Source organism: Lepidochelys kempii, chromosome 2 (genome assembly GCF_965140265.1).
Source record: "Lepidochelys kempii isolate rLepKem1 chromosome 2, rLepKem1.hap2, whole genome shotgun sequence".
NCBI lineage: Eukaryota > Metazoa > Chordata > Testudines > Cheloniidae > Lepidochelys > Lepidochelys kempii.
In genome coordinates this window covers 104,943,490-104,960,370 of record NC_133257.1, presented here as the reverse complement: position 1 = coordinate 104,960,370, position 16,881 = coordinate 104,943,490, and the positions used below count along the sequence as shown (strand labels likewise).

At 44.3% G+C, this 16,881-nt stretch overlaps 1 protein-coding gene across 4 annotated transcripts in view; it reads left to right on the top strand.

Moving 5' to 3' along the window:
- The window catches only part of SLC66A2 (solute carrier family 66 member 2), a 110,113-nt gene extending 94,350 nt beyond the window's left edge, over window positions 1-15,763 (top strand). For 2 of the 4 annotated variants that reach the window (XM_073331843.1, XM_073331842.1), the window contains one exon: window positions 12,394-15,763. In XM_073331843.1, coding sequence (XP_073187944.1) covers window positions 12,394-12,601 — 208 coding nt within the window. In that variant the 3' untranslated portion in view covers window positions 12,602-15,763. The remainder of the gene's footprint in view (window positions 1-12,393) is intronic. The other 2 variants (XM_073331846.1, XM_073331844.1) reach the window with 1 other exon arrangement.
- The last annotated feature ends 1,118 nt before the right edge of the window (window positions 15,764-16,881 follow it).

The following is a 16,881-nucleotide window of genomic DNA, read 5'->3' as shown; positions in this document are numbered from 1 at the left end:
AAATATTAGCTGAACATGTTAGTCTGTATCCACAAAAAGAAAAGGAGGACTTGTGGCATCTTAGAGACTAACAAATTTATTTGAGCATCAGCTTTCGTGAACTACAGCTCACTTCATCGGATGCATTCAGTGGAAAATACAGTGGGAAGATTTATATACACAGAGAACATGAAACAATGGGTGTTGCCATACACACTGTAATGAGAGTGATCAGGTAAGGTGAGCTATTACCAGCAGGAGAGCAGCGGGGGGGGGGGGGGGAACCTTTTGTAGTGATAATCAAGGTGGGCCGTTTCCAACAGTTGACAAGAACATCTGAGGAACTGGGGGGGGGGGGGGGAATAAACATGGGGAAATAGTTTTACTTTGTGTAATGACCCATCCACTCCCAGTCTTTATTCAAGCCTAAGTTAATTGTATCCAGTTTGCAAATTAATTTAAATTCAGCAGTCTCTCGTTGGAATCTGTGTTTGAAGTTCTTTTGTTGAAGAATTGTCACTTTTAGGTCTATAATCGAGTGACCAAAGAGATTGAAGTGTTCTCTGACTGGTTTTTGAATGTTATAATTCTTGACATCTGATTTGTGTCCATTTATTCTTTTATGAAGAGACTGTCCAGTTTGACCAATGTACATGGCAGAGGGGCATTGCTGGCACATGATGGCATATATCACATTGGTAGATGTGCAGGTGAACGAGCCTCTGATAGTGTGGCTGATGTGATTAGGCCCTATGATGGTGTCCCCTGAATAGATATGTGGACACAGTTGGCAACGGGCTTTGTTGCAAGGATAGGTTCCTGGGTTAGTGGTACTGTTGTGTGGTTTGTGGTTGCTGGTGAGTATTTGCTTCAGATTGGGGGGCTGTCTGTAGGCAAGGACTGGCCTGTCTCCCAAGATCTGTGAGAGCGATGGGTCGTCCTTCAGGATAGTTTGTAGATCCTTGATGATGTGTTGGAGAGGTGAAGTGATCTGTAGCTCACAAAAGCTTATGCTCAAATAAATTTGTTAGTCTCTAAGGTGCCACAAGTACTCCTTTTCTTCTTCCCTAAGAGTGAAATCCTGGCCATATTAAAGTTGATGGCAAAACTGCCAGTGTCACCAACAGAGTCAGAATTTCACCTTAAATGTGCAAATATAAGCTATTAATTATATAGCACAACTTTTGCTAACTATTGATCTTAAAATGTTTCCTCAAATTGTTCAAGATTTGCAAACTAGTTCTGTAGCTGATCCTAGGGTGATCCTGTGGTCACAGTACAGGACTCATTCAGAAAATCTGGCATTTTAGTCTGTGCCTAACCACAGACTTTCTGCATGATGTTGGGCTAGTCACTTAAAACTTCCAGACCCTCAATTTCTATATATGTCAGAAGGGACTAATGCAGTGTCCACGCTGGCATTTTGCCAGTGGAAGTATGTCATCAGCGGACTTCTGTTGTTTGGGGAGGTTTTATTTTAGCAACAGAAAGTCTGGGTTTTGCTGGCAAGAATTAGATTTGGGTGTGGACACATGCAAAGCTGTGTTAACAAAAGGCAAATTTTGCCAACAAAACTTTGTAGGGTACACCAGGCCTGATATTTCTGTACCTACAAAGACCTAGTGTAAACATGGTTATACCAGCCTCAGTGTGTTTTTGCCAGTATAACTTATTTTGCTTGCTGAACTGGTATAAGCTAAATGGACAATATCGCTTTTGTTGGTGAAACTTATGTCAGTCACACCTCTGACCGACAAAAGTGCTAGTGTAGACATAGCCTAACTCTCACAAAAATTGATGAGAAAGTTGAAAGTCACAGAAATGTTGTTGATTTCCATAGTTTCCACTGGTTTGAGAGGGCAGCGAATAACATTTTAAGTGGCTAAAGTTTGATAAATTAAATCCATCTTCCAGTTATTGGAAATGAACTTTAGGACTCTGGGTCCCTTGGCTGGCCACTGAATAAAATTAGCACTACGCTCATAGCTATACCACGGTTGTAATTACAGTCCGGCAAGACGTAGCTGCTATTTTTATTGAAGTGTGCTGGCATGTGTGGTCAAATCACTGTGGAATTTCACAACGGAAGTCATTGTCTAATGTCTGATCTCTTCACATCCTCCAGCTGTAGGATATTTTTGGTTTTGTGTGCTAACACTCTGCATATGTAGGTAATTTAACACTGTTATGAGAAAATCCATGGAACAAATAAAAACAAGGACTGTTACATCTTTCCTTTTGTGTAGGTTTGTGCCAAGTACCAACCAAAGTTCTGCAGACTGTGGTTCTGCCTATGTGCTGCTTTGTAAGTGACAGCTAGTTTGATGTGTTGTTGCATCAAATTTTGAGGCTAATAATGATTTGGGGGCAGAGAGAGGGAACGGGGTTTTGTGCCTTAACTTTTTTTAGAAGTTCTTGTTTCTTTTGGAAGGCAGAGGAAGAAAGGTGTAACGAACAAGAGAATGCTCAAAGAATTGAGGGTAAAAGCAGAACGGTGTACTAGAAAGGGAGAATCATGCAAGAACATGCGGTCAGGCTATGGATAGATGGAGTGAAGAAAGGGCGAAGGTTAAGTTCTGTGGGAGTGATGTCTGAATAAGGAGTGCTGAGCCCAAATATTAGAGAAAATTTCCAAATAGTGAGTGGTTCTCAACCCGTGGGCTGCTTGCGGCCCAATCAGCACACAGCTGAGGCCCATGTGACATCCTCAGGGCCATACAGGTAGAGTGTGTGTGTGTGTGTGTGTGTGTGTGTGTGTATATATATATAGTGTGGATGTGGCCCACATAACACAGAGAGAGCTGCATATGCAGCCCAGAAGGGTAAATAGGTTGAGAACCACTGGGTGAGACTGTGGAATAGCTTCTCAAGTGAAGCAGTGGAAAGGTTTCCCTTTAGGACACTTAAAACTATTCGGGGGAAGAAAAGCTTTCTACAGAACAGTTCTTTATTGGCGGGGTATAGACAAGGTGAGCCAATAGATATTTTCCAACTCTAGTTTCTGTAATTCATATGACTTCAAATTGCAGTATTAGCGCACACAATACTACAACGAACAAGCATACAATTTTTTTCGCAAAGTAAGTTGTACAACAATCTATATGAAATGTGCTGTCACTGAACAGCAGAACTGCAGTGTTTCAGGGATTTATTTTATGTTAGCATATTAAAAATTAGTATTTGGCAGTGCCTGTGGAAAGAGATATTGTCTAATGCAGGGGTGGGCAAACTTTTTCGGTGGGGAAATTGCATGCTGGGCCATGAATGTAGGGCTGGGGCAAGGGGTTGGGGGTGTGGGAGGGAGTGCGGGGTGTTGGGAGGGGGTGAGGTGTGCAGGAAGGGGCTCAGGTCAAGGGGTTGGGGCAGAGGAGGGGTGCGGCATGTACGAGAGGGATCAGGGAAGCAGGTTGGGGTGCAGGAGGGGGTGCACAGTGTGGGAAGGGGCTCAGAGCAGTGGTGCAGGGAGGGGTGTGGAGTGCAAGAGGTGCAGGGAGGGGTTGGGGTGCAGGAGGGCTGTAGCAGGGGTCTCAGGGCAGGGGGTTGGGGTGTAAGGGGGGTGCAGGGTGTGGCAGGGGGTTGGGGTGCAGGCAGGGAGCTCAGGGCAGGGAGTTGGGGGGTGGGGTGCAGGAGGGGTTCAGGCTCTGGCTTGGCGCCGTTTACCTGGAGCGGCTCTGGGGTGGCAGCGGCCTGCCCCGGGGCCAGGGCAGGCTCCCTTCCGCTCCTGGCCCCGCCCCGCCCCTGAAAGTGGCCGGCACCATGTCCCTGCGGCCCCTGGCGGGGGCAGAGGACTCTGCGCGCAACCTTAATTCAGCCCCCTTGTGCCTGTGCATTATGATACAGTCTTGACTTGCGTGATCACATGCTGTTTTCCACAGGAAAAAACAGAAACTCCAAGTGGCATCATATTGACGCCCACATGGTCATCGGCATGGTTGGAACCCTTCGATCCATTGCATGGATCTCTTCCACTTGAGGTAACAGCATAACTGATAGCAGCAGTAGGTTGTTGTCCTCCATGTGGACCAGTACTAAAGGGGGATGAGAGAGATGCTTTTTTCACAGATATTTGCTGACATCAGGGTAAGAGACACTCAGGAATCTTGGGTTCCTTTCCAGAGTGTGCTCTAGCAGTCAGACTCTTCTGCCCATTCCCTCCAAATATGACTCCTTCTTCCCCATCCCCTCCAACCTGTCCTTATCCTCGTCCTCTCTCTTTCTTATCCTGGCTCCTTGCCTATCCAGTCCCATGGTCTTGGTCTCCACTCCTCAGGCTTCTCATTCCAGTCCCAATTTCCTTGCCCAACTAGTCTTAATCTCTCCCTCTGGATGTACTGAGTCCCAATCTCCTCCTTCCCCCCCAACTCCCAGACACTCCCCTCCCAACTCCTAGTCCCCTCTGGCTCCTCATCTGATCTGTCTGTTCTCTCCCCACTTCTCACTGGCTCCCAGTTCTAGTCTCCCTCCTCAAACTCCTCATCCAATCTCAGTCTTCCCCTCCCTGGTCCCTTGTCCCAGTCTCTCTGCCCAGCCACACCTCAGCTCCTTGTCAGATTTTATTTCCTCCTTCTGTTCCCTTCCATCTCCCCCCACATTGATTCCTACTCCCAGTCTCCTTGCCAGCTAGTTCCAGTGTCCCTTCGCCTGCCCCCAGCTCCTCATATGACCTAGGTCTTCCTCCCACCTACATGGGCAATTGGGCAAAACAATGTATTTGCATCTAACCTTGTTCTCAGAAATGGCTAAATCATAGAATCATAGAATATCAGGGTTGGAAGGGACCTCAGGAGGTCATCTAGTCCAACCCCCTGCTCAAAAGCAGGATCCATACCCAATTAAATCATCCCAGACAGGGCTTTGTCAAGCCTGACCTTAAAAACTTCTAAGGAAGGAGATTCCGCCACCTCCCTAGGCAACGCATTCCAGTGTTTCACCACCCTCCTAGTGAAAAAGTTTTTCCTAATATCCAACCTAAACCTCCCCCACTGCAACTTGAGACCATTACTCCTTGTCCTGTCCTCTCCCACCACTGAGAATAGTCTAGAACCATCCTCTCTGGAACCACCTCTCAGGTAGTTGAAAGCAGCTATCAAATCCCCCCTCATTCTTCTCTTCTGCAGACTAAACAATCCCAGTTCCCTCAGCCTCTCCTCATAAGTCATGTGTTCCAGACCCCTAAACATTTTTGTTGCCCTTCGCTGGACTCTCTCCAATTTATCCACATCCTTCTTGTAGTGTGGGGCCCAAAACTGGACACAGTACTCCAGATGAGGCCTCACCGATGTCGAATAGAGGGGGACGATCACGTCCCTCGATCTGCTCGCTATGCCCCTACTTATACATCCCAAAATGCCATTGGCCTTCTTGGCAACAAGGGCACACTGCTGGCTCATATCCAGCTTCTTGTCCACTGTCACCCCAGGTCCTTTTCCGCAGAACTGCTGCCTAGCCATTCGGTCCCTAGTCTGTAGCTGTGCATTGGGTTCTTCCGTCCTAAGTGCAGGACCCTGCACTTATCCTTATTGAACCTCATCAGATTTCTTTTGGCCCAATCCTCCAATTTGTCTAGGTCCCTCTTTATCCTATTCCTGCCCTCCAGCGTATCTACCACTCCTCCCAGTTTAGTATCATCCGCAAATTTGCTGAGAGTGCAATCCACACCATCCTCCAGATCATTTATGAAGATATTGAACAAAACCGGCCCCAGGACCGACCCCTGGGGCACTCCACTTGACACCGGCTGCCAACTAGACATGGAGCGATTGATCACTACCTGTTGAGCCCGACAATCTAGCCAGCTTTCTACCCACCTTATAGTGCATTCATCCAGCCCATACTTCCTTAACTTGCTGACAAGAATACTGTGGGAGACCGTGTCAAAAGCTTTGCTAAAGTCAAGATACAATACATCCACTGCTTTCCGTTCATCCACAGAACCAGTAATCTCATCATAGAAGGCGATTAGATTAGTCAGGCATGACCTTCCCTTGGTGAATCCATGCTAACTGTTCCTGATCACTTTCCTCTCATGTAAGTGCTTCAGGATTGATTCTTTGAGGACCTGCTCCATGATTTTTCTGGGGACTGAAGTGAGGCTTACTGGCCTGTAGTTCCCAGGATCCTCCTTCTTCCCTTTTTTAAAGATTGGCACTACATTAGCCTTTTTCCAGTCATCCGGGACTTCCCCCGTTCTCCACGAGTTTTCAAAGATAATGGCCAATGGCTCTGCAATCACAGCCGCCAGTTCCTTTAGCACTCTCGGATGCAACTCATCCGGCTCCATGGACTTGTGCACGTCCAGTTGTTCTAAATAGTCCCTAACCACCTCTTTCTCCACAGAGGGCTGGCCATTTATTCCCCATGTTGTGATGCCCAGCACAGCAGTCTGGGAGCTGACCTTGTTCGTGAAGACAGAGGCAAAAAAGGCATTGAGTACATTAGCTTTTTCCACATCCTCCGTCACTAGGTTGCCTCCCTCATTCATTAAGGGGCCCACATTTTCCTTGGCTTTCTTCTTGTTGCCAACATACCTGAAGAAACCCTTCTTGTTACTCTTAACATCTCTCGCTAGCTGCAGCTCCAGGTGCAATTTGGCCCTCCTAATTTCATTCCTACATGCCCGAGCAATATTTTTATACTCTTCCCTGGTCATATGTCCAACCTTCCACTTCTTGTAAGCTTCTTTTTTATGCTTAAGATCTGCTAGGATTTCACCGTTAAGCCAAGCTGGTCGCCTGCCATACTTACTATTCTTTCAACACAGCGGGATGGTTTGTCCCTGTAACCTCAACAGGGATTCCTTGAAATACAGCCAGCTCTCCTGGACTCCTTTCCCCTTCATGTTAGTCCCCCAGGGGATCCTACCCATCCGTTCCCTGAGGGAGTCGAAGTCTGCTTTCCTGAAGTCCAGGGTCTGTATCCTGCTGCTTACCTTTCTTCCCTGTGTCAGGATTCTGAACTCAACCAACTCATGGTCACTGCTTCCCAGATTCCCATCCACTTTTGCTTCCCCTACTAATTCTTCCCGGTTTGTGAGCAGCAGGTCAAGAAAAGCTCCCCCCCAATTGGCTCCTCTAGCACTTGCACCAGGAAATTGTCCCCTACGCTTTCCAAAAACTTCCTGGATTGTCTGTGCACCGCTGTATTGCTCTCCCAGCAGATATCAGGATGATTAAAGTCTACATCACTCCTGTTGCTCACACTTCTAAACTGTTATAGCTGAAATTTTCCAAAAAACATTCAGCCTGAGGCAGACTCCCAGCATGGAAAATTGCACCCCAGATGGTTACAGTTTGGTAAAGTTACAGTCTACTGAGAACAGGGGTAGTGCTAAAGTGGAAAGTATTAGGCAACCTTACCAATAAGTGGTGCTACCAGCATGTCTGTAACATTGTAAATATAAGGGTGTGTGAGTAGGGAGAACTTGTGTGGTCACTAGTATGTGCAGGGTGGCCTGGTTATTTCCTGGGCCCTCTGGCCTAGATTTATTTGTGAAATTAGGTTTGTCGCAATTATATGCTTGCTTTTTTATATATCTATAATTTTTTTCATAGCAATTTTTTAAAATCAGAAACCCAGCATTAATTTGCAGATTTTCTCCTGGTGTTATGCCCCAACTAATGTACATTTTCTGATGTCTGACATTGTTGACTTTTAAGCTATATTCATTTCATGTCAATCTGATTGTATATATGCAACTGAATAACTTGGTGTTCTTCTGAACACTGAGTGTTGGAGTGTGTCCTGGCAAACATCACGGGCACAATCCTACTTTCCTTGAGCATCTGAAATTCCCATTGAAGTCACTGGATCTCTTAAATGTGCCAGGCATGCAGGATCACTCACCAAATTTGTTAACCAGCATTGCAAACAACAAGATCATAAAATATTTCCTAATGAAAGTTCACAGTCCGATTTGTCTGGACATCATGGCTCATGTGACTGTTAGATCTGCATTGCCATTGCAGCATGTGCTTTGCCCAGAAAGCGCTACGTTGGATTTATCCAAAAGCTTTTTGCCTTTGGCTATAGTTCTCTCACCAGGAGATCAAACTCCCTCAGGGTTTATAGACTGCTGATGAGATACATTTCCCCTGAAAACACTCTGGGGTAGCAACAGACTGGGATATTTTTAAATAGCCCCCTTTTCTGAAGTGCGTTTGACTTTGTTTTTTCTTGCTGAATATCTGGCAAAGAAAGAGGTCCCAGGTTTGACTCCTACTTGAAATCTCTGGGGCATCTTTTAACTGGATTTATCCAAACAATTAACATATCATTTTGCCAGACACGGCAGGCCAGGCACACACTTGTTTAGCATGGGATGCTTTTATTGAACAGACAAACAAAATTGTAAAATGACAGATTCACCGTTAAATCATGTGTCCACGATCAGCTGCATGGCAAACATCCATCTGCTTAGTACCATGAGGAGTCATTTCAGCTGTCTGCAAATGAAGTACCCTAATTTATTGCACTCCCGTCTCACTTATTCAAGCTGTTCAGATTTGTTTCTGTTCTTAAAAAATCTGCTGGTGGCATTTGTTACACAGAAAGGCTGTGCTTTCCTTCACTGAACGAGAAGGACTGAACTAGGCTTACCTTATCTTTTTCTTCTTGTTGTTTGTATACAATTTGAGATTGAACTCGTCATATATTATTATTTATTGAATCATATGTCCAGCTTGCAGCTTCACACATGAAATCCCTTGGTCGCGTCATAATATGTAAATTGTTACTCATCTTTGTTTTATGATCCCAGTCACCTAACATGGGGTATAAATGTTGCAAAAGGCTTATGCTCCTGTTACGTGATGGGTCAGTATCTTCTTACTCCCTTGGCCCCTGTTACAGTAAGGATTAGAGTATGGAATACTGGATTTAGCCCATATGAGGGTGATAAATTTGTATCCAAAATACAAATTGACCTATCTTGATTTCCCCTCCTCCCCTTTGAATGTTTAGGAAATGAACATTGGGCCCTATTCCTTTTCTACAGTGTGTGCACCATTACATTTGATGAATTACAATCAAGTCTGGCAAAACTCAGTCATAATTCTGACATTTCATCTATGGGCTGCATAATATTTATGATAATATAACTGTGAACTGCAAAGCTTTTATTAGTATTGCTTATCTGCCCCTTTAAAAAGCTCTCCAGTTATAATTATATCAAGCCTATAACCAACTTTCAGAAACTGATTGTTCACATCCTTGACTGTCAATGTTGAGGGCACGACAAGAAAAACCTTACATATTTTACGTTTTAAAATCTATTTCTGTTCCCCATACTTTCTCCTTAAGCTTGAATGGGAGGACCAGAAATGCACTGGAGGTGAGGGGAAAGCAGGGAAAGGCCAAAGATGCAGCAAAATGAAAGTAGAAAAGGGAGGAATGATGGGTATTAAAGTTTGGACATTGGCACAGGTATAAACCATGGGAGCAAATCCTCTTGATGGCCTTTTAACCTTGCTATAAACAGCTGCAGATATATTCATTGTTTTCTTTGTGCGTACTGTTGGGCTACCTATTTTTGACTCTGGAGCACACATTGCATGGTATGATGTACAAGAAATCAGTTCTTCGCATTAAGTGTTTATTTAGAGTGACTAGAAGGTGTGTGTGTGAGCCACTCACGGGAGGCCGTAAGTGTTGCAGTGAAAAGATATTTGAAGTCAGTCTGATGTTCACCATATTACTTACACTGATTATGCTGCACATAAAATTATGTAATTTATTTTCATAGGATGTCATCAAGTCAAATATCACAGCGTGATTTTTAAAAGGATTTAGATAACTTCTTGGCCACTGGCATTCATGTCTGTAGGTACTAAGATAACAAAACTATAGGCTTTAGGGGGTCAGAAAGCAATTATCCACCCCTAACTAGAGCACTGTGTGATTGGACTAAGTGTGTTGTGTGGACTTGGTAGTAGCCTTTCTCTGCAGCATCAGGTATTGACCACTGTTCATGTAGGTAGATCAATGCTGTCATGGTCTGGTAAAGCTAAACCAGCTAAAGCTATATAAAAGTTTCACGTCTTTCCACCTGTAATACTTCCCAGGGTTGTGAGGCCCCTTGCTATCACCTGCCTTTAGCAGGAGGAAGCCTTGCCTGTGCCTGCCGGATGTCAGCTCCCTGACTCCACCTGTCATGGGGAACACAAGCTCTCCCCTCTTAGCCTACAGAGGCTCTGCTGTCCCTCTGCAGTTGAGCATGGCTATTGCTACAAACTACACATCATCCTGAGTGTCTCCCTTACCAGTTACACCTTAGATCACAGCTCCACTTAAGATGCAGCACTTAGATGTGTTTATAGTGAAAACAAGTATGAATGTATTTAACAAAGAATAGAAATTTGAGAAATAGCAAGTAAAACTATTGGAAACAAATGGTTATATGTAAAATAAAATCGTAACATGCACTCTAGAGTCTAGACTTAACTAACAAGATATGTTCCTGTCTAATGAAGTTTAGCTCACCCCAAGTCTTTGCAGCATTTGCCAGCCAGCCTGGCTGTGACCCTCCATTCATAAAAAGAGGACACGCTAACACTTTGTCTTCTAGGTGAAGGATCTAGGTGTACTCAGTACTCCCAGTTATATCTCCCAAATCCATTGTTTTTGCTTGTAAACTTCCTTGCTGTTTTTGCTTTTTCCTACATCTTTCCTCTTGTTGAATTCACAATCTCCTGATTTAGCATCAGGCTCAGTAATGCAAAAAGTACACCTGGGGGAATTCAGTGCCACTGCACATGCGCAAAATTCATGTCCCCTGCAGATTTCTTTGCTTTCCCGCAGAAAAATGACTTTCTGACAGGGAAGCAAAGGGAAGCTGCAGGAGCAGTCATGCACCACTGCACAGTGGAGTAGGTACATCAAGCACATGGAGCAACCGGCGGACAGGTAAATCACCACGGGGCTGGGGACACCCCAGCCAGTGGCTCCTACCCTAAGCCAGGATCAGCTGCTAGTCCCGACTGAGGTGGAGGCAGGAGAGTAGAGGACTTCCTCTTCCCCTGCAAGAGGTGTCTGGGGCTGTGTCAGACCCACCCCAGAAACTTCCCCCAGCTGCAGGAAGCTCAGCATCCTCCCTTGCTTCCTGCCTCCATTGCAACTCAATTGTGGTGGGAGGGGTCACTGTACGGGGAGCTGCTCCCCCATCCACCCAACCCCCATGCATCCAGACCTCTCATACCCAGACACCCTTGCCAAGCCTCACCAGGTACATCCGGAACCCTCCTAGCCCTCCATACCTGAACCCCACCCCACCCCACTGAACCCCTGAATCTGGAGCCCCCCCTTGCACTGACCCCCTGCCTCCAGATCCCCACCCCTGCACCCAGACCACCCCCCAATGAGTTCCCGGCACTCAAACCTTGACCCTGATGCTCCATCCCCTGCACCACCCTGAGCCCCATACCACTGACCCCCAACTAGCTACACCGATACTCCCACCCCACCAAGCACCACTTCCCCACACCCAGACATCCCGTGCTGAGATCCTGCACACTCAGACCCCTCTGCTGAGCCCCAATCTCCTGGAAGTCCCTGGAGAGTCCCATTGCCCCTGCACCTGGAATCACCCCCAACGAGCCTTTGTGCATCCAGATCCCCCCACACCTAGACTCCCCACTGAGCTGCCTGCACCCAGATTGCCCCACACAGAATCCTTTCACCCCACACCTGGATTCCCCCACACTGAGCCCCTCCACACTTGGATCCTGCCTGATTGAGTCTGCCCCACCCCTGGTGCGCCTGGGGCAGAAGGGCAGGGCCCCAGGGTGCCCGGGCCTTGTGCTGTGTCAGGGTTGGGTGCATCCTCATCGCTGAGTTTGTGTCTGGGGAGTGTGGGGTGGATGGCTGCAGGGTGATCTCCCACCTTCAGCAAGCCAGTGGCCTGTGCTCCCACTGCTATGCTGGAGCCTCTGCATTTATTTATTGATAAATAAAACTTGTGGAATTTTGCATATTTTGGAATATTGTGCCCAGAATTTTTAATTTTGGTGCAGAATTCCTTCAGGAGTTAAAAAAAAAAAAAAGCCTCCATTGTGAAACGGACAGTACACAGGTGACCAGGCGGAGAGAGCTAAGCGGTTCTTCCCTCCTACTTGACAGGAGCATGTTTATCACCTCCTGGTGACCTGCCTTAACTCATGTACCTTTAGAACATAATTTTCAGTACAGATACATAATTTCTTAAATAAATGATCCTATATACATTTTGCAATGATTAAGATGACCAGGGGGCTCTTGGTAGAGAATTCACATGCCACCTTTTGGTCAACTTAATATGCATACATCTGGCCCAGGGGGTCCCAGGAAAACTATACATCTCCGGTGCCCTCTGCCAGTTAGCCCCAAGAGGTTCCTAAGTCATACCCTCTTTAATTCTTCTCTTTGTTTTGTCCCTTTTTGTAGTGTCAAGATGGTGCTGATGTGGACCAGTGGTGATACCTTCAAGACTGTTTACTTTATCCTGAACCAGGCTCCTTTCCAGTTCTCAATATGTGGCCTGCTTCAGGTCTTTGTGGACATGGCCATCCTGCTACAGGTTTACTTCTACAGCTACTACCCTCAGAAGCCGGCATCGCACGCTGCACACCCAGCCAGTACAAAGGCACTCTGAAGCACGTGGTGGAGATGGCTACAGGTCAATGGTGTTGTGAAGTCTGCCTCTGCAGCTTTTCCTTCCACTTGTAAATACTATTTTGATGAGTTGAAAACAGAAGAGAGAAGAATGCTCGAAAACATAAAAAGTTTGGTATTTTTAATGGTTTGCTTCTGTTTGGTTTCAGATTCATTGTATAGAATTTGTTTTTCTGGGGATGGGGTCGGGGGCAGACAGTCTGTTTATTTTTTGCATACATACCTATGAGCCTTATAAATTTGTGTGTGTGTGTGCATAATTGCAAGGGCTGGATGTTTGTGTTTTTAATGCTATTTAAAGAAATGATAAACCACAGAGATGATTGAATATTTTGTCTGAAGCTTTTACCTATTTATATAAAGTGTGTACATTTGAAGTAAGCTTGGAATATCAGAGTTAAATATTTCAGTGATGTATGAAGACACTGACAAAGTTTCAAAAAGGATGGTGCAGTGGATCAGGAAGGTGGGCAGGGGGGAAGGGACTGAGAAGGGATGGTGAACAATCTAAAGTAAACCAATAATAGCCAGTATAAAATGTAAATGTACTGTTTGCGCGCACACTCACACTGCTGGATCAGTGTGGCAGTGAATAGATCAAGGTAAGGGATAGTTTCAGGGAGGTTATGGTGTGGATGATGCTATGGCCAAATCTAAACAAGACATAGCTAGTTACCAGGTGGGATGAAGGGAGAATTAAGGGGAGGGAGAGAGGGAGTCTAACGTAACTAAGTAGTCTTGCTTTGAAGCAGCTGCTTTCAGGGAGAGAATGGGGCCCTGTCTGATTAGGGGTGCACAACTGGGTTATTGATGGTGTGTGACAAAGACTCTGGGTGGGTTGTTGGGATGCCTGCAGCCGTGCTGAATGGGGCCAGTAGGCGGGCGCTGCCAGGAGTGCTAGTGAAAAATTTCTAGGCACTGGTTAAGAAATTGGGAAAAGCAGGAATAAAGACGTGTCAATGAAAATGGGTTACTAAGGTTTGGAGTGGGAGAAGTAAAGCAGTAATCTAGAGAGCAGGGTCTGCTTTCTAATAATGTGGTTAGTTAAATACTGAGATTCTCATTAGTATTATTGACTGCCAACTGACACCAGTTTGTGTTCTGGAGTATTTCTTGTGTTAGCCAATCACGCAAATGTTACAAAGGAATAGGTGTGAAGAGAAGTATAATGGTTTTTATGCTATTCAAACTCTTCCAGGCTGTTTTCTTTTAGAAAGCTAGATAGTAGCTGGAAGGGAAAGTGAGAAGGCCTGAGGGGCATATAATGTTCTATATAATCTAAGTCGTATATAATTGTATGTTTGCCAACATTAGTCATTGTGCCCTTTCTGAGAATTTGCACTTCTCTGGAAATGCTAAGTGGATACAGTTTTAATGTTCAGTTATCAAGCCCTTTGGCTTCAGCCAGTTGCCATAGTGAGCCTAGCTTGACCTGTAGGAGATGAATAGAGAGAGATTACTGAGTCCCAGAAACAGTTATCTGTGTTGTCTTCTTCTTTGAGACTCAGTCTTTCCTGTCAGATAAATGCTGCCTTCCTGCAGATACTGGTGTTTAAGGCAGTGCTAGATTTCCAGTGAGACATTTTGTTTTCTGAGAACATTCCATTTAAGATACACTATCTTAAATAAGGCAACAAGTCCTGGGATATTACATCTTCAGTTTCAATCAGGTATTCTCACTAACCTGCTATATTTGGCTCTACCATGCTTTTAGGTATGTACCATCTTTAACGGGAGGTGGCCATATTCTTGTGAAGAGCAAAAGCATATAGTCACAATGCAGTAAAGTCTATCAGGAATGTTTATTTTCAGATAATTGACACCAAATTGTCCTTTACTATTGTGCTTTGGCTTTCCTTGTTTCTGAATTCTTAATCTCTCAGTCTAAAATAAATCCCAACCTGGCTGTCTTGACCTTTGGGATCCGACTCCCCATGCATTTCTTGGAGGTGATGTCCTCTGTTTCTATGAGCCAAATCCTGCCCCATTGGCAAAATTCTCATGATCTTCAGTGGGGTCAGGATTTGGCTGTATGGGTGTGGCATGATCCAAGCACAGTATTGCATTTGTGCACCCTCTGTTTTTTATGGAGCAGCCTCTGAGCTGATCATGTTCCTCCTTTGGGATGGCTGGGTGGCGAGCGCTGCCATGGCAGCTGGATGCAGAGGAGATTGGTACATCCCAGAGTAACAGGTAGGACCTGCCCTGGTCTGTGGTGCCTGCAGGGGGACTACCTGGGCCACTGCCAAATCTACACAAATAAACCAAAACTCAGGAAAGTTGTTCTATCTGAGGGCCTGGCATAGAGTGCTATGGTCAAACTCTGACTCCATGCTTTTTGTTTGACACCATGCTCTTTTATGCCTGAAGTGACCTTACAAAGACAATGTTTGTGGCATGGCAGACTATGAATGTTTTATTCCTCTCCCTTTCCCAAATGTTCTGGTTGTGTTAAAAGAACATCTGGGCTTTTCTCTTTTTAATTAAAAACTTAACGACTGTCCTCTCTGGTGTATGCTGCTTCAATGAGGATTGTATTTCTACTTGTATGCAAACACTTTCTCACATGTTTTAATGGTTTGGTTTTTTAATAACTTGTAGTACTAAGATTTTTGTACCTGATGGTCTTTTTTTCTATTGTTGTTTGAAACAGGGGTGTAATAGCTAAATGGCTGCTAAGGTCTCTTGGCTTTGTGTAACAGGTATTACTGAAGATAAAATGAACATGGTTTTTCCTTTCTTCTTTTGGGACTCTTTGGTCTGCAGATTCTTAACAGTCTGCTGTCACTACCAAAAACAGTATGCTCTGTGAACATGTTTCTTTCATACCAGAGCTGCAAATGCTGGAAGAGAAGCCAGTGGGCTAGTGTCTAAAGTCATTTTCCATTTAGAGCATTTGAAAAGCTGGGATACTTGGCTAGGAACTCTCTTGAATGTCATCTTGAAAGATGCTTTAAAAGCAAAGTTACAGAACTTTTTATATATAAGGAATTATCTGTAGCAGTGATCACCTCAGAGAATTAAGAAATCAGTGACTTTAAATACATCTTTGTTGAATGTATGGTACATTTCATGGAGCTCACATTCTCTGTCAATTGCAGTGATTTTAAAAACAATTAAATAAATCAACCAATTATACATAGATTCCATGTTGCTTTGTTTTCTTCAAATGTAAGAAAGGAATCTTATTATTTAAAGATTTTGTATTGCTCATCTGGTCTGGGACCTTGTCCTCGTATTTGTCCCTAGAAAGGACAATCAGGCTTTGGTTGCTATATAAGTAATCATGAAGTATGCAATGTCCTAAGATTAAAGCCTAGGACTAGGATTCACGATATAGGGTTCTAGGGGGTGGATAAAAATCAATGATGGTTTTGGGGGGGGGAGAGAATAAAAAATCAGATTTTTTTTTTAATTTAAATTGAATTTTCTTACTTGTTTAAATTATAATGATTTTTTTCTTTTTAAAAATAAACCTGTTTAAAATGAAATCTGAATTTAATACAAAATATGTTAAGGCCTAAACTTGTGTAATCTCTTAAAACATTTAAATAAAAAATAAATAGGCTGAATCCATGCGCTTCTGTCAACAATTTTGGATTAAAGGCTGCCTTACTGTATAAAGAAAGAATTAGGGGGGAAAAAAATCTAATGGTTGAAGTCAAGCTTTATAAATATGGGTATAAACAATAGGCTATGTACTGTATTGTGGGGGCCTCGGGGGTGTGCTGCTGGGTACAAGAGACTGGCAAGATCATCACAGGCTTTGGGACCTGGCCTCTGACTCCAGGAGACACCATCCTGTATCTCATCAAGATCATCCATTGAGCCCACCTGCCTGGTCTCAGACACCTGTTTTATAGCTTCCCCCTACTTGCCTGGCTCAGTTATCAACTTACAAATATTCATGACTCCACCCATCAGTCACCATTTTCTAACATACTAAAAATGTACAGTTAATAAGAATCTGAAAATATTAAGCTATATAATTTTGCTTAAATAAATGTATATAGGTATAGTATGTCCTCCGAGGTAGCAAAAAGATGTACCAAAACTAGTATAAAGAGACTATTCAGTTGTAAATGGTTATATCAATGAATGAGAATGCACCTTTCTTTAGAAAATAACTGAAGTACAAATAGAAAAGTTGATTAAAATCAGATGATTTAAATAGAGGCTTTCCACTTGGTGATTTAAATCAATCCACCCTGCTGGGTTCTGCCTCCAGCTCTCTCATGGACTGTCTGTGTGGCCTTGAAT